At 45.5% G+C, this 23,053-nt stretch overlaps 1 protein-coding gene across 1 annotated transcript; it reads left to right on the forward strand.

The window, feature by feature from the left end:
- Positions 1 to 1,739: 1,739 nt before the first annotated feature.
- LOC130483436 (zinc finger protein OZF-like) lies at positions 1,740 to 18,940 on the forward strand (the record flags this gene model as incomplete). The annotated part of the gene is made up of 7 exons (XM_056856229.1): positions 1,740 to 1,821; positions 2,333 to 2,555; positions 11,743 to 11,933; positions 15,056 to 15,148; positions 17,166 to 17,549; positions 17,973 to 18,589; positions 18,842 to 18,940. Coding segments are annotated over exons 1-7 (1,689 nt in total), but the record flags the coding sequence as incomplete, so codon positions are not given.
- Between the last annotated feature and the right edge of the window lie 4,113 nt (positions 18,941 to 23,053).

Here is a 23,053-nt window from a genome sequence, read left to right on the forward strand (position 1 = left end):
CCTGACACCTGGGAGCTTGCAAACCATGGAAAGGGACAGAGGCAGCTAGCTATGCATAATGAGCAGGAGGGGGTGGAATTTCCCCTTTTGCATCGGACTCGAGTCGGGACCAGGCAAATGCATTCTTTAAGTCATCATTTGAAAACCAGTTTTGAGCAAGCATCAAAATAGACCTAACCGATCTTATGAATGAGGGAAAACCTGAGGACACACAACTGAAGCCCCCGCTCAAACCAGGGAGAGAGAGACTTGAGGGGGCACACACACCCCAGGGAGAATGGGCGAAAGCCCCCTTTGGCTCCCCCCCACCCACAGAAACTGCTCCCTCCCCCACACACACAGACTTTGCTTCCCCCCATACACACACACAGGAGAAAAATTATAGATTAAAGCCCCCAAAGGGGTCTTACTGTGGCTGTCTTCTGTTCCATCAGGAGGGGCTGGGAGGACTGGGTAATCCAATACGATTCTATTTAAGCACGGGAGGTTTTGCCTTGGATTTGCTGCTCTGGAGATCCATACAGGATCGGGTGATCCATTCATCCCAATAGGGAAAAGGGGAAAGCCCATATCTCGGGACCCCCTGACCCAATGTTTACAAAACTTGGGGGGTCTCTTAAGAAGGCTCGTCTGAAGCTATGCTGAATGTTTGGGGGATGCACCCCCAAAAATGCGCCTCCTGCAGCCATGGAAAGAGAAAAGGGGGGAGCCCATATTTCTGCCCCCACTGAACCCATCTTTACAAAACATGGGGGGTCTCTTAAGAAGGCTTGTCTGAAGCTATGCTGAAAGTTTGGGACTGCACCCCCAAAAAAGCGCCCCCTGCAGCCATGAAAATGGAAAAGGGGGGAGGGAAAAGGGGTGGAGCCCATATCTCGGGACCCTCTGACCCAATGTTTACAAAACTTGGGGGGTCTCTTAAGAAGGCTCGTCTGAAGCTCTGCTGAAAGTTTGGGGTCTCTACCCCAAAAGTGTGCCCCCTACAGCCACAGAAAGGAGCGAATATGCACACGCAACCCCCCACGAGGATTTCTCTCTCTCTCTCCCCAGCCGGGCCGCGCAGCAGCTGATTCCTCCAGTACTCAATCCTGACTGATTGGCCAGAAGAAGACCCAGCTTGGCCACCGATTGGCCGGGGGAGAATGCTGCTTACTGACGGTTATGCTGCTGCGCCCCGAATTTGCCGAATTTATTCGTGAATTCCCAAACTCGCTGAATTCGGCTCCCCCGTTTTCCCGGGAAATTCGGCTGGTTTTCGGTTCGGGCCAAACCGAATCAACAGCCCTAGTTGGACCAGAACCAACGGGTTGAAATTAAATCAAAAGAGTTTCCGTCTAGACATTAGGAAGAATTTTCTAACAGTTAGAGCGGTTCCTCAGTGGAACAGGCTTCCTCGGGAGGTGGTAAGCTTTCCTTCCTTGGAGGTTTTTAAGAAGAGGTTAGATGGCCATCTGTCAGCAATGCTGATTCTGTGACCGTAGGCAGATGATGAGAGGGAGGGCATCTTGGCCATCTTCTGGTCACTGGGGTGTGTGTGGGGGAAGTAGTTGTGAATTTCCTGCATTGTGCAGGGGGTTGGACTTGATGGCCCTGGTGGTCCCTTCCAACTCTATGATTCTATGATTAGTTGTCCGTTGTATGTTTTGGAACGACAGTCAACCTCACTGGGAACTGTTGAATATATATGCTTACGGAGGAATTATAATTTTGTATTTTTGTTTTGATAAAAAGGACCTGAGATGGCTAAACCTGACCTCATATCCTGGCTGGAAGAGGAGGAAGAGCCGTTTCTCCTGAGCTCTGAAGAAGAGGAGTTGGCAGGTAGTTGTTCAGAACTGTTGTGGGACTGCTTGTTGTCTGCCCTGACTTCCAAGAGTGGGCGGATTTCCGTGGCCTTGTTTAGTCTCACAGTCGCTTTTCCTCAGAAGAGGTTGGATGAGATGAGATGGCGGAGCTGTGAGACGGCAGCTGCTGCACCTCTCTGGTAATTTGGGCTTCTTTTGCCTTTTGTTTTATTTTAATTCCTTAATTCTTGCAAACTAGTATCTGTGTTCTCACTTAGAGATATAAAGAGTGAGACGAGGTCAGTTGGAATTATTAGCTTCAGGCAGGGTGCCCAGAATTGGAGTTGATAAGAAAAAGCAAAGAAAGTCCCAGGAAGCTAAGATAGAGGATAGTGAAAGCAATTACATAAAGCCAAGTCAAGCAAAAACAACAACAACAAACAAAAAAGCCTGCTATCGTTATTTGAAGAAAGAATAATGGGAAAACTCAGGGGAAAAGGCATGAAAAGACCTAACTTTAATTCCCCTCCATCCCCTTGTCTTTAAAGCCTCCAAACAGCTGCACATAGATGAGATGTTCTGCAATAACTTAGTGAGTGAGCCGGCCTCCGCGTCCACTAACAAGTTTGAGGTTCTGGGACAGACAGAGGAGCATGATTTATCTTTGCCCCAGCCGCTATCAATGCCACAAGCTCAAGAAGCTTTGGCTGCAGGAGAGAAAGAGGAACTGGATCGCGAACAGATGTCCCCTTTAAGGATCAACAGCCAACAGTCAGTGTTACTGGACAATGCAGGCAGTGTTTCTAGAGCAGAAATGCTCAGATTAGTGGGGGACCAAGGCCTTCTTATGGCTAAAATGACAATAGACATTTATGAACAAATCAATAAGATCTTAAGTAAATTGGACGCTTTACAAGATTTAATGAGGAGTGTCGTTGGAAAGACTGTAACAGGGTTTCAAGAAACATCAACAGAACGCACTATCTGTCCACTCTAGTTTTTTCCAAAGAAGACATATGGTGTAACAGATAATTAACCTGGAGGCAATATGTGCTGGGGAAACAACAAAGTTGCTCTGGAGATCGTACAATCCCCAATAAACTATGGAAGATGGTCTAATAAGAGGAAAATTACACATTCTCTCAGTCAAATACTTCGAGTAAGCCCTCCTAATATTGGATTAAAGCAAATAGAGAGACTACCTAATCTATTTAATAGTTGGAGGATGTTGTTGTCTTTCTCCCAACCCACAATCCCCCTTATGCTTTTGAGAATGAGGAACTTCCTCAATTCTTTTAAAATTCAACCTATCTGGGTATTTTCAGAAGAAGGCAAAAGACCATTACTTATAGGGAAGACATGCGCGCAATTCTCTAATGAAGCGGCCCAGGAGCGGGGAGAGCATGACAAGACACAAGAGAAGGCAAGTGCTTCAGAGGATAAGCAGAAGGATGCCCCACAGCATGATCTGATGGACTCTGGACAGAGCTATTAAATGGTTCCACCATGAACACTCCGCAGTCCAGTAGAACACCGTCACCAGAGGAAAAGTCGTCCACCTGCCTAGTTACACCAATTTCTACGCTTCCCTCTATTACAACAGCAAAGGAGGATATTCTTAACAAGTCATCAGGTGCAGAATGTAATATTATAGATGGGGGAGAGCTATTGAAGCCAGGGGACACAGTTGAGATTGAGATGGCAGAATTTGCCTCAGAATTGGTAAAAGTTCTGGGAGATCATATTGCCAACTTTTCAAAACTGTACCTGAGCACACCTTAAAGCCCCTTCTTGACTATTGTTTGTATTTTATTATGTCGTTAAAGGCAATAGTTTTCTGACCGTAGACTTTATTCAAAAACTAACTCATTTGGAGGAGTGGGGGAATAAAAAAAAAGTACCCCCACAAATGTTTGAGAGGGGATTTTGGGGGGGGGGATCTACTGCAGATCCTCCAGTAGAGCTTAGCGGGGTATAATGACACACCCTCCAAAGACGCTCCCCCCCCCCAGGGAACCGACCTTCGAAACCTGGAGAATAGTTGTAATTCCAGGAGATCTCCATGCCTTAGTGGGAGGTTGACAGTCTCTGTTCAACGGCTTTTACAGGCTCCAAAAACCAAGACTTAAAATCTGTTTACAGTGAGGCAACCCCACTTCCCATAATTATCAAAGAGAGAAAGAAGGGGGAATGCACCACATGGGAGGGTGGAGAGCGTCCTCCCTCAATCCCTCATCCTCACTGGCCCCTCCCTTGTATTACAGAGATACTCCTGGTCTCTTTGTGCAGAGCCAGGAGGTCCCTGCAGCGGGATTAAGAGTAAACCCGAACCCAGCACCTGGATGGGGCTCAAGTGGCTGTATGTTCCTGAGGCACCTTTGGGAAGGAGAGCCAGCAGGAAGGAAGGAGGGAAGCTTTGGGGAACTGAGGGGGAGATTTGGGGTTGGAGGAGAAGGGAGCAGGTACAGGAGGGGGAAAGGGGGGTCTGTTGGTGCAGTTTCTTGGGATACAGCAGTTGTGGGGAGGTGGAAAGAAGAAGTAGAGTTGGTTTTTATGTGCCATCTTTCTCTACCACTTAAGTCGCCTTCCCTTCCCCTCCCCACAGCAGACACCCTGTGACGTGAGTGAGGCTGAGAGAGCTGTGACTTGCCCAAGGTCCAGGGCCTTCTTAACATCATTATGGGCCCCTGGGCAAACCAGTGTGCTGGGCCCTCTACGACAACCACTCACAGGAATAAAAAGTTTAGTGTAGTCTAGACTACTGTGCAGTAGTATTTATTTATGGCAAGTCACTTAACATACACAGATTAGCATAGGGCCCCTATGCTCGTGGGCTCCCCGGGCAAGGGCCCATCGGGCCCATGCGTTAAGATGGCCCTGCCGAGGGCACCCAGCTGGCTTCGTGTGGAGGAGCACGGAAACAAATCCAATTCACCAGATTAGCCTCCGCTGCTCATGTGGAGGAGTGGGGAATCAAACCCACTCCAAACCACCACTCTTAACCACTACACCACTACACCTTAGCGTGGGGCTAAGGGGGAGATTTTGGGGTGAGGGGGCAGGTGTGGGAAGGGTGCTGAAGAAAGTTCTAAGAGAGCTAGGAGGTGGGGCTGTTATGTGGGAAGACGGAGTGTAGCACTTGACGCTCCGAAGACCCACACAAAAGAGAACCTAAGGAGTGGAAAGGGGGATATTTTGAGGAAATCTTCCTCCTCAATATCAGCGCCGTGTCCTTTTGTGTTTGGAAATGGAAGCAGGTAGTTAGTCCTTTTCCACACAAGCTATTTGCTCTAGATTCAATGCTTTTGGGACGTGGGTTTTTTCCCTGCTACCCCTCAACTTTCAAGGAGCAATTAGTCACCTCCATGTCTTTTCTACTATCTTTCCCAAACCTGTATTGCTGTGCAGTTGATGATCCCAAGGACAAAAGCCTACACTTTAGATTGCCCTTCCCCGTTCTTCTTTTTAAAATTTCTATTCCAAATGAAACTCTTGTAATTAATGGCCTGTTTTTCTTCCTGACTGGGTATGTAGAAAAGGGTTGTTTTCCTTCCAAGCTCCTTTAGCTTATCAACCATAATTCCCTCTTCGGGGTCAGCAGGCAAGAGTCCAGCACTTGTCTAAATCTGAGCCTCAGGCCTGGTCCACATATCCAGGAGGAGGAGCTGGCAGAGGCCTGAGGTGGTGGAGCGGACAGCGTGAATTTCAATAACTTTTCTGCTGCTTTTTCTTTGTGGATTCAAGGTGGCTTCATTTGAAACTGGGAGTGGAGGGACACATTTTTCCTTCTATTAAAATCTCCCTGCGTATCATGGCCAGCACAGGCTGAGAGGGCAGGAACTGTGCACTAAAAAAGGTTTCTCACCCTTTCTCTTCCTCTCCCTCCCAGGCAACCGTGAAAAGACACCCTTGATGACTTTCCTGCCATCTCCTCCATATTCTGAAGGGAAAAGAGGCACCATGAAGGCAGCTGAGGTATGCGAGAAGTGGAGGTCCACTGGGGAGGTGTGTGAAGGATGACAGTGAGGCTTTCTTCTCTGTTGCAAGGCTCAGAGGATTGGGCCCCTTGTCCTCGGTTCTGGCGCTGGAAGATCTGAGGCTTCCCTGGGGAGGCAAGAAAATGGTCACTCCCTGCCTAGGATGGCATGTGCAGAGAAGACCAAGCAGAGGCTGTGAAAGAATCCTGAACCATGAACATCCCACAGAAAACTATTTGGTCCTTTACCATATGGATATTTCTGGCTTCTCTGGCTCCAAAATGCCCCCAAGGTGTGCTGTGGGCGGGGGCGGGAACAAATGTCCCTGTGACAAATTATCTGAATCTGCAATGAACTCCGCTCTCAAAGAGGTGAACTGAGCCGCACAACCACCCATTTGGACTGTTCAAGGCAAACTGTCTGAGAGAGCTTTATTTCATTGTGCTACTGCCCCCTTTTGTCCAAACTGAACTGTCACCCCTGCTTGGTTGGCTCAGTTTGAATTTATAGGAATGAACCCTTTTCCTCATGGCCTGGTGCCTTGGGATGATAGTAGGTGCACATTTTACCTATTTTTTCTGTGCCCCTCAGTTGTGCACTTTAACAAATTGACTGTACAAGGAAGTCATGCTGGAGAATTTTAAGGATGAGGCTTTTAATGATAGGACATTTTGGAGGTCATTAATTCATAGGGTCGCCATGAGTCAGAAGCGACTTGATGGCACTTAACACACACCACACATATATAGCTTTGTGCACCTGAGAAGTGTACCTGTGTTGTTTCAAAGTGTGTTATTTCTATCTTTACATTAAAACAGTCTCTGGGCATACTTTCAAAATTTATGGTGATAACTCACAGAGCTATCTCAGTCTCAGCCTTCTCATTCTGCTCAGACCCCAACTGAGGAGAAACCAAAAGTGGGTGTTAGATTTGCCTCTTTCCTGGCTCCTCCCAGGAACTCCAACATAACTGCTTTTTCCCCATATTGCTACCGTTGTTATTGTTCTGATTAGGGCTGTTGATTCTGTTCGGCCCGAACGGAAAAACAGCCGAATTTCCCCTGATTCGGTGGTTTTTAGTTCGGGACGAACCGAACTCAAAAATGGCTGGCAACCGGGAAGCCGAATTCAGCGAGTTCGGGAGTTCACGAATAAATCCGGCCAATTCGGGGCGTCAGTAAGCAGCATAACCGTCAGTAAGCAGCATTCTCCTTCCCCGGCCAATCGGTGGCCAAGCTGGGTCTTCTTCTGGCCAATCAGTCAGGATTGAATACTGGAGGAATCAGCTGATGTGCGGCCCGGCCGGGGAGAGAGAGAGAGGGAAATCCTCGTGTGTGTGGGGGGGGGGGTGCTTGTGCACATTCGCTCCTTTCTGTGGCTGCAGGGGGCGTATTTTTTGGGTACAGACCCCAAACTTTCAGCAGAGATTCAGACAAGCCTTCTTAAGAGACCACCCAAGTTTTGTAAACATTGGGTCAGGGGGTCCCGAGATATGGGCTCCCGCCCTTTTTTCTTTCCATGGCTGCAGGGGGCGCATTTTTTGGGGTACAGACCCCAAACTTTCAGTGGAGCTTCAGATGAGCCTTCTTAAGATACCCCCCAAGTTTTGTAAACATTGGGGTCAGGGGGTCTCGAGATATGGGCTCCAGCCCTTTTCCCTCCCCCCTTTTCCATTTACGTGGCTGCAGGGGGCGCTTTTTTGGGGATACAACCCCCAAACTTTCAGCATAGCTTCAGACAATCCTTCTTAAGAGACCACCCAAGTTTTGTAAACATTGGGTCAGGGGGTCCCGAGATATCGGCTTTCCCCTTTCCCCTTTTCCCTATTGGGATGAATGGATCAGCTGATCCTGTATGCATCTCCAGAGCAAAACGTCCCATGCCTAATTGGAATCGTCTTGGATTACCCAGTCCTCCCCAGCCCCTCCTGATGGAACAGAAGACAGCCACAGTAAGACCCCTTTGGAGGCTTTAATCTATAATTTTTCTCCTGTGTGTGTGTGTGTGGGGGGGAAGCAGAGTCTGTGTGTGTGGGGGGAGGGAGCAGTTTCTGTGGGGGGGGAAGCCAAAGGGGGCTTTTGCCGGTTCTGCCTGGGGTGTGTGTTCCCCCTTGAGTCTCTCTCTCCCTGGTTTGAGGGGGGGTTTCAGTTGTGTGTCTTCAGGTTTTCCTTCATTCATAAGAGCGGTTAGGTCTATTTGGATGCTTGCTCAAAACTGGTTTTCAAATGGTGACTTAAAGAATGCATTTGGAGTCCCATGCAAAAGGGGAAATTCCACCCCTTCTCATTATGCATAGCTAGCTGCCTCTGTCCCTTTCCATGGTTTGCAAACTCCCAGGTGTCAGGTGTTGCTTTGCACAGTTGCAAAGGTGTTGCTTACAAGGTTGTGTTGCTTTACAGTCATGTTGCTTTGCAGTTGTGTTGCAATGCTTTGCAAACTTCTCAGCAGTTTGTCGGGGCTAGGAGCTTTGTGCATGGGAGGCAAGCTCTGCTCAGACATGCACATTAAGGGTGGGGGGACCCCTTTCGGGGCCCATATCTCAGCCCCCCCCCTGACCCAATCTTTACAAAACTTGGGGGGTCTTTCAAGAAACGTCCTTTGAAGCTCCGCTGAAAGTTTGGGACCTCTACCCCCAAAAATGCGCCCCCCAGAGCCGCGGAAAGGCGCGGTTGTGTTTTTAATGGCTTTATTTGGCCGAATTTTTTTCCCGAACTTTGAATTCCCGCCGAATTGCACGGACCCGAAGCAGGGGAGTTCGGACTTCGGCATATCCCGAATCTAAATGGGCCAAATTCAGCCGAATCTGAACTATACCGAATTTTTTTTAATTCAACAGCCCTAGTTCTGATCAAACTCCATAAGAATACACAGATGAACATTGGCACATATTATTAATATCATGAAGACTTGGGCTTTTCTGTCTTGACCTTTCTTCTGGTCTTCCACTATTACTTTACTGTCTCTGTTATTGCTGTTTCCCCATGAGCCACCTTTCCAGTGATGTAAAGAAATACATCTTCCTTCTTGCAGGGTGGGGTGTCCTTTGACGAGGTGGCTGTGTATTTCACCCAGGAGGAGTGGACCCTGTTGAGTCCAGCCCAGAGAGCGCTGTACAAGGAAGTCATGCTGGAGAATTTCGGGCTCGTGGCCTCTCTGGGTGAGGATCCTTTTCTCCTGGGATGTCTTCTGCTCGCTGTGGGAAGTGACTGTAAGGAAGCGCTTGTTGAGGAAAGAGGTGGTCAGGTTATCTGCCCTGGGCCCAATGGCTGACCTCTGGCACCCGCCATGACCCTTCCCCTGATGTGAGAGGTGTTCTGAGCTCTCCTTGCCGAAAGGGGGCTCCTGCCTGGCAGTCTTGTGTCTGGACCCCCTGAGAGGGCACCAGAAGCCATGCCCAGGGATGCCTGGTCTGGAGAAGGAGGGGAGGTCTAAGAAGGTGCTTCCCTCCAGTCCGGGCATTGCCTTAAATGGGCTGAAGATGTGGCTGTGGAGGGAACTCTGCTGGCTTCTCTGCCCTTTACTTAGTTCTCAGCTGGCATTTCAATCAGACCTGAGTATGGAGTCGGGAGAGAGCTTCCAGTGCTGGATGGATAATTCTTGGCCCCATACTCTACTCCACTCCTCTTAGTTCTCACTATCTTCTCACAAAGGTAGGGATATGTGGTACCTTAGAAGGGACCTCTTCCTTGGTGGATGAACAGATATCCTCTCGTACCGAGGATATGCCTCAGAGGGGAGGGGGGCTTCTTGTAGTGGGGGATTCAATCCTTAGGAATGTAGATAGCTGGGTTTCTGGCGGGTGCATGGACCGCATGGTGACCTGCCTGCCTGGTACAAAGGTTGCGGACATTACCTGTCATATAGATAGTCTGGTAGATAGTGCTGGGGAGGAGCCAGTGGTTGTGGTGCATGTTGGCACCAACGACGTGGGGAAATGTAGTCCGGAAGTCTTGGAATCCAAATTTAGGTTGCTAGGCAGGAGAGTAAAAGCCAGGACCTCCAAGGTAGCTTTCTCAGAAATGCTACCTGTTCCACGTGCAGGACCAGCTAGGCAAGCACAGTTGGTGAGTCTCAATGCGTGGATGAGATGGTGGTGCAGGGAAGAGGGCTTTAGATTTGTAAGGAACTGGGCAACATTTTGGGACAAGCCGGGCCTATACTAAAGGGATGGGCTCCACTTGAACCAGGATGGAACCAGACTGCTGGCGCGTAATATAAAAAAGGTGGCAGAGCAGCTTTTAAACTGAACCTGGGAGGAAAGCCGACAGGAGCTGAGAAGCATCTGGTTTGGCCAAACTCAGTGCACACGGACAAAGGGAAAATTGCTTCAGATTGCCCACATAGGAATTACTTAGACATGAAAGGGAATGGGAAGAAATGATGGATAGCCACTTAAAGATTCCCAAAGGCAAGTTGAAAGAGAGAAACAGTGTGGAGGTGTTTCTATGCTAATGCTAGAAGCCTCCAAGCAAAAATGGGAGAGTTAGAGTGCATGGTTTTAAGAGAAAACATAGATATAGTTAGCATTACAGAAACCTGGTGGAGGGGAGAGAACCAGTGGGATACAGTCATCCCTGGTTACAAACTGTATAGAAATGACAGGGAAGGGCGTATTGGAGGGGGTGTTGCTATGTATATCAAGGAAAGCATAGTGTCTAATAAGCTGTGTGTGTGTGTGTTAAGTGCCGTCAAGTCGCTTTCGACTCATGGCGACCCTATGAATGAAAGTCCTCCAAAATGTCCTATCTTTGACAGCCTTGCTCAGATCTTGCAAATTGAAGGCTGTGGCTTTCTTTATTAAGCTAGAGACCATAGAGATCTAATAAGGTAGAGACCATAAAAAGGGCAGACTCGTCCACAGAATCCTTATGGGTGACAATTCCGGGCCCCAAAGGAGATTTAGTACTGGGGACGTTCTATCGGCCCCCTGACCAAATGGCTCAGGGTGATCTTGAGATGGAGAATGAAATTAGGGAAGCATGTAAAGTTAATGAAGTAGTAATAATGGGAGACTTCAACTTCCTTCATATTGATTGGAGAAATGTATGCTCTAGTCAAGGCAAAGAGATAAATTTTTAGACATCCTAAATGACTGAGCCCTCGAACAGCTGGTCATAGACCCAACCAGAGGGGAGGCAATCCTGGATTTAATACTCTGTGGTGCTGCCAGTGCCTCAGTGTGGGATGTGGATGTAGTTGAGCCAGTTGGCAATAGTGATCACAATGGCATCAAATTTAATTTATATGTAAGTGGGAAAGTGACTGGGAAATCTCACACAATTACCTTTGACTTTAAAAGAGGAAACTTCTCTAAAATGAGAAAACTGGTAAAGAGGAAGTGGAAAGGACCAGTTAAGAGGGTTAAATCTCTTGAAAAGGCTTGGGGGTTACTCAAGTCCACATTACTAGAGGCTCAGCTAGCTTGTATACCGCAGGTCAGAAAAGGTAGTAATAAGTCCAAGAGGCGAACAGAAGCAAACACAAACTTGCACAAAGGAAATGCATAATTAGAGATGCAAAAAATTTTTTTTGAGGGGCATATTGCTAAACACATCAAAACAAACAATAAGAAATTCTTTAAGTATATTAGGCGTAGGAAACCAGCTAGGGAAGCGGTTGAACCATTGGATGACAATGGGAGTAAAGGAACTCTAAGGGAGGATAAAGCGATTGCTGAAAAACTAAATGAATTCTTCTCATCTGTCTTCTGGGGGGCGACCACCTCCCAGTACACCTCACTCTCAAAATAGCTGTTACAGGCAGATCTAGAAGGCCGGCAGTGTGGATGGAGAAAGACAATATAAGATGGATTAGAAGTGGTCGTAAGAATCCCCCAGTTGTATCTACGCGGGTGGTGGAAATTCAAAACATTTTAGACACTGGAAGTTCTCCTGAATTGCCTCCCTCGATGGATTCCGCATTGCCTCAATCCACACTTTACTCTGATCTACTCAATCCCTTCGTGGACTGCTACACACTAGTAAGGAGAATTACAAGGGAGCATCTGACAAGACCAAAGAACTGCCGGCGGTCAAATCTTTGGACGATGCTGATTGTCATTTGGCCAAGAGATCCATCCAAGCTAAACTATGGTGCTACAGGCGCCTGGGGAAGCGAGAAGACCTGATGGAATTCTTCCGCCGTAAAAAAGCCTACAAAGACCTAATTAAGAGTAAAAAGGAGATTGAGATCACCCAGAACTGGGAAAGGCTTGCGGCCATTGTGAAGGCTGGAGATGTGAACGCCTTTTGGAAACTTGTTAGACCGGTTGGCCAATTTGATTTATCTATGGCTATCCCCCCAATGAGATGGATGGAACATTTTTCAGCTCTGTACCAGTCCTCTGAGTGCCCAGCGGAGGAGAAGGAAACGAAGGAATTGCTGGCCTTAACACCAGACTGGCCACGCATCTCCCCAAAGACCTTGTTGGAGCAACTTAACTGAATGAAGCAAGGAAAAGCAGCGGGTCCAGATCTGATTCCCTTGGAGCTTTTTCTAGTAAACCCCGAATGGTGGGCTGCTTGTTTGTCCCCTTCTTCTCGGATCATAACCAAACAGATATCATTCCGGAGAGTTGGAGGACAGCTACAATCGTGCCAATACACAAAAGCAGTGATGCCAGCAACCCTGGGAATTATAGGCCGATTAGTCTTATTGCCATCCCATGTAAGATCTACTCTGCACTCCTCTTGGAGAGGCTATAGGATTGGCTTGACAAAGAGGCCTATCTCCACCCTGAACAGTGTGGTTTCCGTCGAGGTACCTCTACCACAGACCATTGTCTGACCCTCCTTCAGTTGGCCTCTAAGTATTCGAGTCACCCGAGGGGATGTTTATAGCGGCCTTTATGGACCTAAGGGCTGCATTTGATTCTATCTCCCGACATAGACTTTGGAAGAAACTGGTGAACACCAGTATAGACTGCAGACTCCTGGTTTTGATTATGGCCCTTTAGAACAACTGCCTCAGTGCGGGTCGATCCCAGTGGTACACTGACAGATTCTTTCCCAGTTCAAAAGGGGGTAAGACAGCGATGCCTGCTTGCTCCCTCTCTGTTTAACATCTTTATCAACGATTTGGTGCCACATATCAAAGAGCGTGCAAAACACCCCCCGTATCTGGCAGGTCAGCCCATACCACTTTTATTATATGCAGACGATGCGGTTTTGTTGGCAACATCAGAAGTGGGGCTGAGGTCCACTATCAATCTCTTCTTGGAATATTGTGATCAAGAAGCACTCACTGTGAATTACGCCAAGTCAAAGGTGCTTCTCTTTTCTGCCACCAAGAGAAGAGGCTCCAAGTTTTTCAAGGTCAAAAACGGACAACTCAAATGGGTTTCCACCTTCCACTACTTGGGCATTGTCTTCAGTTACAACCTATCTTGGTCTGCCCACCTGGACCATGTGAAGAAGACAGCAAGATCCACCACTGTAATGGTAGAGAGGTTTTTTCGAACCAAGGGGGCAAAGCACATCCCGTCTGCCATTGATGTCTTTAACGCAAAGGTGGTTTCCCAGATTCTGTATGGAACAGACATTTGGATTTCCGGCGTGGATGAGAAGCTAGACTGCCTTTTGAACAATTTTCTCAGGAGAATTACTGGAACTCCGAGGTGTGTTGCTGGGCCTGCCCTCCGTGTGGAATTGGCCCAACCCGCGCTTGAGGCACGTGCGTGGAGGAGAGCAATTAAGCTTAGGTTTAAGTTGCCGGACGACAATCTCCCATCCCAGGTGGGGTTTCTCCATCTTACTCTTAAGGACCCGGCCCTCAACCCCTGGCTGAATCTGTTAGCGGAAAAACTAAAAGTACTGGGACTCCCAGTCTCTACTCCTCTGACAACCTGGTTCCATCTCATTTAGCTGCAATCTTGAAGAGATTGAAGGAGTTAGATTGGGCCAGTATGGTTGGGAGGGCCAGACATATTTGCTCCGCTCTGGTCTTGGGACTCCCCCCACCAGAGAAGCTTCCTGAGTTCCACTCTACGGTTTCAATCTTTTCACGTCGTTGGGCTCTCCTTTTAGTTCATTTAAATGCCTTTCCATCCATGGTCATGTTGGGCAGATATACCGGGATACCTTTTCCGGACCGTCTATGCCCATGTAACACAGGCGAAATTGAAACGTTGGACCATTTGATGCTCTGCTGTCCTCGCTGGTCTCAAGATAGAGATGCTCTTATTACTCCAATCCTCACCAGCTTGAACCTCCCTCTACATGCCTGGGTGTTGCCTTTTTTTGCTTGGCGACTCAACTAATGGTGCAGCCACATCAAATGTTGCCTGCGTTTTGGCCAGAGTGGCTGCTCTTAAGAAGAAACAACTCTCAACGCCTTTGGTTCTCAGGCACAGCACCCTTCTCCTTCCAACAGGAGCTACTAATCCCTGGCGGCTGTTTTTTTTTTTATGGGCACCATGAAGGGGAGGGAGAAATCATCTGTCTTCACAGTTGAAAATACAGGGCAGATACCTTCTCTTGAATAGAGATTTTGGAGAGGGGAAAATGAGGAACTGAGGCAAATAGTGGTAACAAGGCAGGAAGTCCTAGATCGTCTAGACAAACTGCAAACTAACAAGTCACAGGGACCAGATGGTATTCATCCTAAAGTTCTTCAAGAACTCGAATGGGAAATTGCTGAACTTCTAACAAAAATATGTAATTTGTCCCTTCGATCAGCCTCTGTACCAGAGGACTGGAGAATGGCCAATGTAACACCCGTTTATAAAAAAAGGTTCCAGGGGGGACCCAGGAAATTACAGGCCAGTTAGCTTAACGTCTGTTCCGGGTAAATTGGTGGAAAGCATTATTCAAGATAGAATTGTCAAGCATGTAGAAGGGCAAGGTCTGCTGGGCAAAACCCAACATGGCTTCTGTAAGGGTAGGTTCTGTCTCACTAACCTATTAGAGTTTTTTTAAAGCGTCAATAAGCATGTGGACAGGAATGAGCCTGTGGCTATTGTGTATTTGGATTTCCGAAAAGCTTCTGACAAAGTCCCCCACGAAAGACTGCTAAGCAAACTTCATAGTCATGGGATAAGAGGACGTCCTCTTATGGATTGAGAGCTGGCTGAAAAATAGGAAGCATATGAAAAATAGGAAAATAGGAGTAGGAATCAATGGTCAGTTCTCCCAATGGCAGGATGTGAGCAGTGGGGTGGCTCAGGGATCTGTGTTGGGACCGCTGCTTTTCAACCTGTTCATCAATGACCTGGAGTTGGGGTTAAACAGCGTAGTAGCCAAGTTGAATCTATGTGCACAATGCAGGCATAATTGTGTGCTTTTTTTCTGATAAAAGGACCCAAGATGGTGAAACCTGGCCTCATATCCCAGCTGGAAGAGGAGGAAGAGCTATTTCTCCTGAGTTCTGATGAAGAGGAGGGAGTGGCAGGTAGCTGCTTAGATATCTATCCTGGGACTGGGTGTTGCCTGTGCTTCCTTCCAAGGGTGGGTGGATTTCCTTGGCCTTATTTATCCTCGCAGTTAGAATTTCTCCTCCAAAGAACTTGGATGAGTTATGAAGGCTGAAATGATGCCTGACTACAAACTGTTTGAACTAAACTCCTGAGCATTAAAGAGAGTACAAACGTGACTGTTACAAAGCAAAATACAAAAACTCTGACACAGGTATTTGTGGATAATTTTATAGGGTTAGCCATGTTAGTTTGCCATGGTGCAGCTAGATTTCAGTCCAGCAGCACCTTAGAGACCAATGAGATTTTTGAGGTGTACGCTTTCAAGAGTCAAGGCTTCTGTTGTCAGACATGGGTCTGCTCCAGTCCCTCAGACAGAGATTCTCACCTGCTGGATCTACAACAGACATTTTTGGGATTGCAGTACCCACCTGATGTAAGGAAACAAACCAACAAAGCCAGAATGATATCAAGGGATAAACTTCTACAAGATAGGCCCAAATGAAACAACAACAGAATACCACTGGTGGTCACATACAGCTCTCAGCTCAAACAGCCACAACACAGTATTAATGACCTACATCCTATGCAGGACAATGATAAGCCTCACTCCCACGCATTGGGAGGCAAACCTTTTTTTGCTTAACCTTAAACGAGATTTTTCCCGCAACAGCGCCCTTCCCAACATGGACACAGTCTCTGGACCAGGGCCTGCAACAAACCATGATGCCAACGCTATCCCCATATTCATTCTCACAACAGTTTACTAAGGCCCTAGTGTATCACTAATGTGTACTGCTTGGTCAATGCTGTCATTGGTCTGATTGACAAATTTTATTGATTTTAACTGTGCCATTTGTACTGAATTTTATACAGTAATGTCGTTTTGTCAATATTTGTTAGCCGCTCTGAACCTGGCCTCGGCTGGAAAATTGAGAGCAGGGTATAAATCTAATGAAACAAATAAAATAAAAACAATCACTGGACCTAACAACACCAGCCATACCATCTCAGGTTCATTCACTTGTTTATCTTCCCGTGTAATATGTCATCAAATGTCAGCAAAGCCCTTCCGCTCTGTACCTCTAACAAACAAGTTAGTCCCTATGCAAAATAATAAAAGGGCATAAATCTGATATTAAAAACCACAACACTCCTAAGCTAGTGGTAGATTATTTTAATCTTCCAGTTCATTCATTTGCTGACTTGAGAGTTGCTGTCCTTATCCAAAGAAGCTTCAGAGGGAGATTACAATGTAAGATTGATGACTTCAGCATTATTCTCGCACATCAAATGCTAATGTTCTAAGCATTTCTGTCCTGCTGTAATCTACTACATACAATGTGCACTGCACCTCTGCATCCTGAGTTGCTTCTTTGCAACACCCTTCCCACTCCCTAACTGGGATATAAGGATTCAGAGATCTCTGTTCTGACTCGTATCTGACAAAGGGAGCCTGCACTCTTGAAAGCTTATAGCCAGAAGCTCTTGTTGGTCTCTAAGATATAACTGGATTTGAAGTTAGGTATTTGTAGAAACTGCAGTATGATGTCACCAGGTTTCCTTTTCTTTCAGCAGCACACATGTGGGAGTCAGCGAATGAAGAAAAAGATCGTCCCGTATGGGAGAAAGAGGATATGTATTCAGATATGAAAGAGAAGGTCGAATATTATGATGCACTGAGGAAGGAGGAGAAATATTCTCCTAAAGGGAGTCTTTTACAGGGCGATCACTCTCTACAGCAAAAAATATACCAAGGAGGCAATGAGCACACTTCAAGGAGGGAAGATTTTACTGAAAAACCAGTTATTAAAATTCAACAGAACACCTGTAACAGAAAAAAAGGATATAAATGCCTGGAGTGTGGGAAAAGGTTCAATCAGAGAGGAAGCCTAACTTACCATCAAAAGATCCACACAAGAATAAAATCTTTACAGCATGGGAAAAGCTTGATGCAGAGGGGACACCTTAACTCCCAGCAACAAACTCACACAGGAGAGAATAAATCTAAATGGCTGCAGTGTAGGAAAAGCTTCCACTGGACTGGAAAACTTACCATCCATCGAAGAATTCATACTGGGGGGAAACTTTACTCGTGCATGGAGTGCGGGAAAAGCTTCAGTCAGAGTAACAGTCTTATTTCCCATCAAAGAACTCACACAGGGGAGAAACCATACACGTGCATGGAGTGCGGGAAAAGCTTCAGTCACAATAACAGTCTTATTTCCCATCGAAGAATTCACACAGGGGAGAAACCATTTCAATGCCTGGAATGTGGGGAAGGCTTCAGTTGGCATAGCAGTCTTAGTTTCCATCAAAGTATTCACACGGGGGAGAAACCGTATCAATGCCTGGAGTGTGGGAAAAGCTTCCGTTCGCGTGGACATCTTACTGCACATCAAAGAATTCACACAGGGGAAAAACCATATAAATGCCTGGACTGTGGGAAATGCTTCCGTGAGAGTGGAAAACTTACTACTCATCAAAGAATTCATACAGGGGAGAAACCTTATCAATGCCTGGATTGTGGGAAAAACTTCTGTTCGAATAATGGTCTTACTTACCATCAAAGGATTCACACAGGGGAGAAACCATATCATTGCCTGGATTGTGGGAAAAGCTTCTGTTCGAATAATGGTCTTACTTACCATCAAAGGATTCACACAGGGGAGAAACCATATACATGCCTGGAGTGTGGGGAAAGTTTCATTCAGAGGAGAAGCCTTACTACCCATCAAAGAATTCACACAGGGGGGAAACCATATAAATGCCTGCAGTGTGGGAAGAGCTTCAGTAAAAGAGGAGATCTCACTTTGCATCAAAGAATTCACACAGGGGGGAAACCATTTAAATGCCTGGAGTGTGGGAAAACCTTCAGTCGGAATAACAGTCTTACTGTCCATCGAAGAATTCACACAGGGGAGAAACCATATAAATGCCTGGAGTGTGGGAAAAGCTTCAGTTTGAGTAACAGTCTTACTTCCCATCAAAGAATTCACACTGTGGAGAAACCATATCATTGCCAGGAGTGCGGGAAAAGCTTCAGACATAAACTCAGTCTTACTTTCCATCAAAGGATTCACACAGGAGAGAAACCATATCAATGCCTGGAGTGTGGGAAAAGCTTCAGTCGGAATAACAGTCTTACTGTCCATCAAAGAATTCACACAGGGGAGAAACCATATAAATGCCTGGAGTGTGGGAAAAGCTTCAGTCGGAATAACAGTCTTATTGTCCATCAAAGAATTCACACAGGGGAGAAACCATATAAATGCCTGGAGTGTGGCAAAAGCTTCAGTTTCAGTAACAGTCTTACTTCCCATCAAAGAATTCACACAAGGGAGAAACCATATCAATGCCTTGAATGTGGGAAAAGCTTCAGTCACAGGGGAAACCTTGCTACCCATCAAAAAATGCACATAGGGGATAATCAATATCAAAGCTTGGAGAGTGGGGAAAATTTCATTCAGCATAACCATCTTATTTCCCATCAAATAATTCGTAGGGAGGAGAAACGGTATACATGCTTGGATTGTGGAAAGAGCTTTAAACAGAATGGCAGTCTTATTTACCATCAAAGGAGTCACACAGGGGAAAAACCATATAAATGCCTGGAGTGTGGGAAAAGTTTCAGTCGGAATGACACTCTTACTTACCATCAAAGAATTCACACAGGGGAGAAACCATTTCAATGCCTGGAATGTGGGGAAGGCTTCAGTTGGCATAGCAGTCTTAGTTTCCATCAAAGAATTCACACAGGGGAGAAACCGTATCAATGCCTGGAGTGTGGGAAAAGCTTCCGTTCGCGTGGACATCTTACTGCACATCAAAGAATTCACACAGGGGAGAAACCATATAAATGCCTGGAGTGTGGGAAATGTTTCACTCAGAGGACAGCCCTTACTTCCCATCAAAGAATTCACATGGGAGAAACCATATAAATGCCTGGAGTGCGGGAAAAGTTTCAGACATAATCACAGTCTTACTTCGCATGAAAGAATTCACACCGGAGAAACCATATAAATGCCTGGAGTATGGGGAAAGCTTTAATCCGAGGGGAAGCTTTACTATCTATCAAATAATTCACGTAGGGTGAAGCGCCTATATGCTCGCCAGATTTAATGCCCTCACTTCCACCTTGTTCTATGGAAGATTAAATAAGGTCTCATATATGGACATGGCCTTCCCTTGCGGGGAGGGCGTAATAGAATCAGTTCCTCATGTCCTGCTTCACTGTTCATGTTACTGTAGGGGCCGTTCTCAACTCATTGACCCGCTATTTGTGGACAGGGGATGGTTACCCGCTAAAATTAAGGTGTCTATTCTTATGACCACCCAGGACCCCACAAAAATCGAAGCGGTGGCAAGATTTCTACAGTTTGCAATACAAGAACGTGAGCGCTTGTGCTCCAAATAAGGCTGACCTAGTATTCCTAAATTGTCTAAAGCACTTAAATTGATTTTACTGTAAAAACTATGGAGATCCTTGTATTGTATGGGTTTTTTATGTAACTGTTTCTGTACTTTTATCTCATGCCAATACAGGCTTTGTTGTTGTTATTGTTGTAATTCACGTAGGGGAGTAACCATATAAATGCTCAGATTGTGGAAGAAACATAGTGTTTGTGTTAAGTGCCGTCAAATCGCTTCCGACTCATGGCGACCCTATGAATGAAAGTCCTCCAAAATGTCCTATCTTTGACAGCCTCGCTCAGATCTTGCAAATTGAAGGCTGTGGCTTCCTTTATTGAGTCAATCCATCCCTTGTTGGGTCTTCCTCTTTTCCTGCTGCCCTCAACCTTTTCTAGCATTAGAAAACTTACTACCCATTAAAGAATTCACACAGTCTAGGAACCATATAAATTCTTGGCGTGTCGGAAAAGTTTCAGACATAATCAGTGTTCCCATCAAATAATTTATGGGAGAAACCATATAAATGCCTGGATTCCCAAACAAACACTTTATTACAGCCTTGCCAGAAAAATACATATGGTTAGTTCAACGGGCAAATATACTCATGTACATACTATGTGCTGTTACAACATAAATCCTTCTTTCTGGGAACTCAGTCCTAAATAGTCTGAATATATAATTACATAATCGATGGATGCCCTTTCGAGGTTAATCCTTACACTCCTTAGGAATACTCTTAGATTGATTAATTTTAATCGCTATTGCACAGAACCTGGCAGTGGAGGATGTAACCTGCTTGTTTTTCCCCAATAACATCTGCAATAAATCCGCTTGCGGTACCCCTGTGACCCCTTTTATTAGGGGAAAAATGAGCTGGACACGAGCCTCATTATACCAGGGGCAACCAAATAAAACATGTGCCACTGATTCCAGCTCCCCTGACCCACAGGGGCAGAGTCTCTCTAATATTGGTGTCTACTTAAAATGGCCCTCCAACATAGCCGAAGGGAGAGCCTGGACACGTGCTAAAGTAAATGCTTTCCTATGGCTTCCTTCTTCCAACTGAAACAGATAGGATGCTGGGGCTATCACCCTCAGTGAAGAAAGCTTATGAATAAACTGACTTACAGCTAGTAGCCTGGTGACACCCACCAGTCACAGAGTGGTTCCTGTGACAGTCCTTTGAGTGGCAGAAAGGGTCACAGCCAGTCCCCTCCCGCCCATACTGCCACAACCTTGCCCCCCTCTCTTAGTGGGAGGAAAGACCCAGCAACTGCGTAACCATAATAAGACTGATGTGAGCAACACTCTAGTGTCCCCCACAGATGAGTTACAGAGGATTGTCACTGTCCACATCGGGTATTGGATTCCCTGAGAATTACACCTGATTCCAGACCAGACAGACCAGTTCTCTTGGAACAAATGGCAGCTTCAGAGGCCAGACCCTAGGGCTTCACATCTACTGCATCTCTCCACAGTCTGCCCTCTCCAAGCTCCATTCCATTTATTAATTATATAATTATGCTTTAATATGGTGCGTTGCCAAGATGGAAACAATGAACAACACTTTGTACAGGAAAATTAATTTACTTTAAGTAGTCTAAAGTAGTTACATCCTGACCTGGATACCCTAGGCTAGCTGAGCAAGGGGGGCCACTCTGGAAGTCTAGGATCACTGCGCAGAGTCGCTCAATGGCAAACCACCTCTGAATGTCTCTTCCCTTGAAACCCTTACTGGGTTGCCATAAGTCAGCTGTGACTTGATGGCACTTTTCACCACCACCAAAGTAGTCTACAGAAGAAAAGCATATCTACAGAAGAGTCAGTGCAAGAGAATAATATACTTACATCTCTTCAGTTGTCGGAACCCTGAAAAATGACAGAGGATGGGGCCTCTCTCTGATCAAAATGCAGAGCTCTTCACTGTATCAGCCTGGACTGAGGTTCCAATCCCTGAGCTGTTCCCTCAGCTTGTATACATTTTAACTACAGCTATTTGTCATACTGACCTTCGTAAAATTGCAACATTTCAGACTCAGTGGAAGGGATAAGCCTGCAGTATAGATAGGTATCCTGTCCACCCTTCTACATTCCCCTGGGAGGGAGACATGGCTTAACATAGAAAAGTAATGCAATATGCCAGGATAAAAAGATAATGGAGAACAAGACTGTTGAGTCCTGGCTGGATAAATCCTTGTGGGGGGGGGGGGATGGAGAAAAATGCTGCACACCACCCTAACTCCTCGAGATGACAGTCCTCTTCCTTGAAGGCAACCACATATCATCTGATGTTCTTTAGACATTGTGAATTTTTAAAAACCCTGCTAGCAGTGAAACAAAGAACCACATTATACAAAACCCTAATATACAAATATGCACCATATACAAAAACGGCAGTGTTCAAAGACCTCCTGCAGTCAGTAATTGCAGCCAGCAGACCACAACGTGTCAGATGGAAACCGGAGATCCATAAGGATGTATCCCATGTCTCCTAAATCTCAAGCAGGGGTAGTCCTAAAAGGCTGTGTAAAGGGTGTGAATGAAGCCAGTGATGTGATCCATCAGTGAAGGACGACAAATGTCCCGGACCAAGTTGTTTCATGCACAAGCACTTCTTCAGCTAAAGATATACAACATTCAAACCAACGGTGTAAACACATGTTATACAAGCTATGTGAACAAAAGACCCATGGAAGAGTTTAAGAAAAACTGAAAATTGTATAATGAGTATATGTCTTAAACTGTTTTTTAAACTTGTAAGAGAAGTTGCTGAGTAATATAATTAATCTTATCAATATATATGGTAATTGATGAATAGAATCTAGGGAATTCAATTAATTTCTCTTTTTTAACAAGAATATATGGTATTCAAGATGAATTAACAATATTTAAGTTGATTATAATAGTATGCATTATCTACAATACAAAAAGAATGTTTGAATAGACTAATAAGCAATTCACTCATTACAATAATAAAATGAGGTTAATTTTTTATTAATTGAAAGTAAAAGGAAGATAGAAGGTAGTAAAATGGTATTTGTTCATCCAGAATAGTTTTGTTATATGTTAGAATAGGGAAGTTTAATGTTATGTACTGTATTGTAACATTTGACATGTTTGTACGGTTTTGTTTTGTGTTGTAAATGGAAAATAAAAACATTTAATGAAAAAAAATATTTAGGAATGTATAAACATACATCTAGGAAGTGTAGTTACAGTAATTTTTTCTATTTAAAAAAATCAAATGTAGCTGTTAAATTAAGCAATTGTATATTACCCAAACCAACTCATAGAATTTCCTTATGATATATATACCAAGACCAGGCTGGTATTACATTCAGAGTGTGCTCTTCCTTATCAACCCAAAAGAGATAGTGCTAAAAGGTGATCACAACCTTCCTTAAATAGAGCATGTCTGATGTAATCTGCCATGACTTTTCCTAATTAGGAGAGGGGCTAGAGAGAGAGAG

This window comes from Euleptes europaea, chromosome 1, assembly GCF_029931775.1.
Source record: "Euleptes europaea isolate rEulEur1 chromosome 1, rEulEur1.hap1, whole genome shotgun sequence".
NCBI lineage: Eukaryota > Metazoa > Chordata > Lepidosauria > Squamata > Sphaerodactylidae > Euleptes > Euleptes europaea.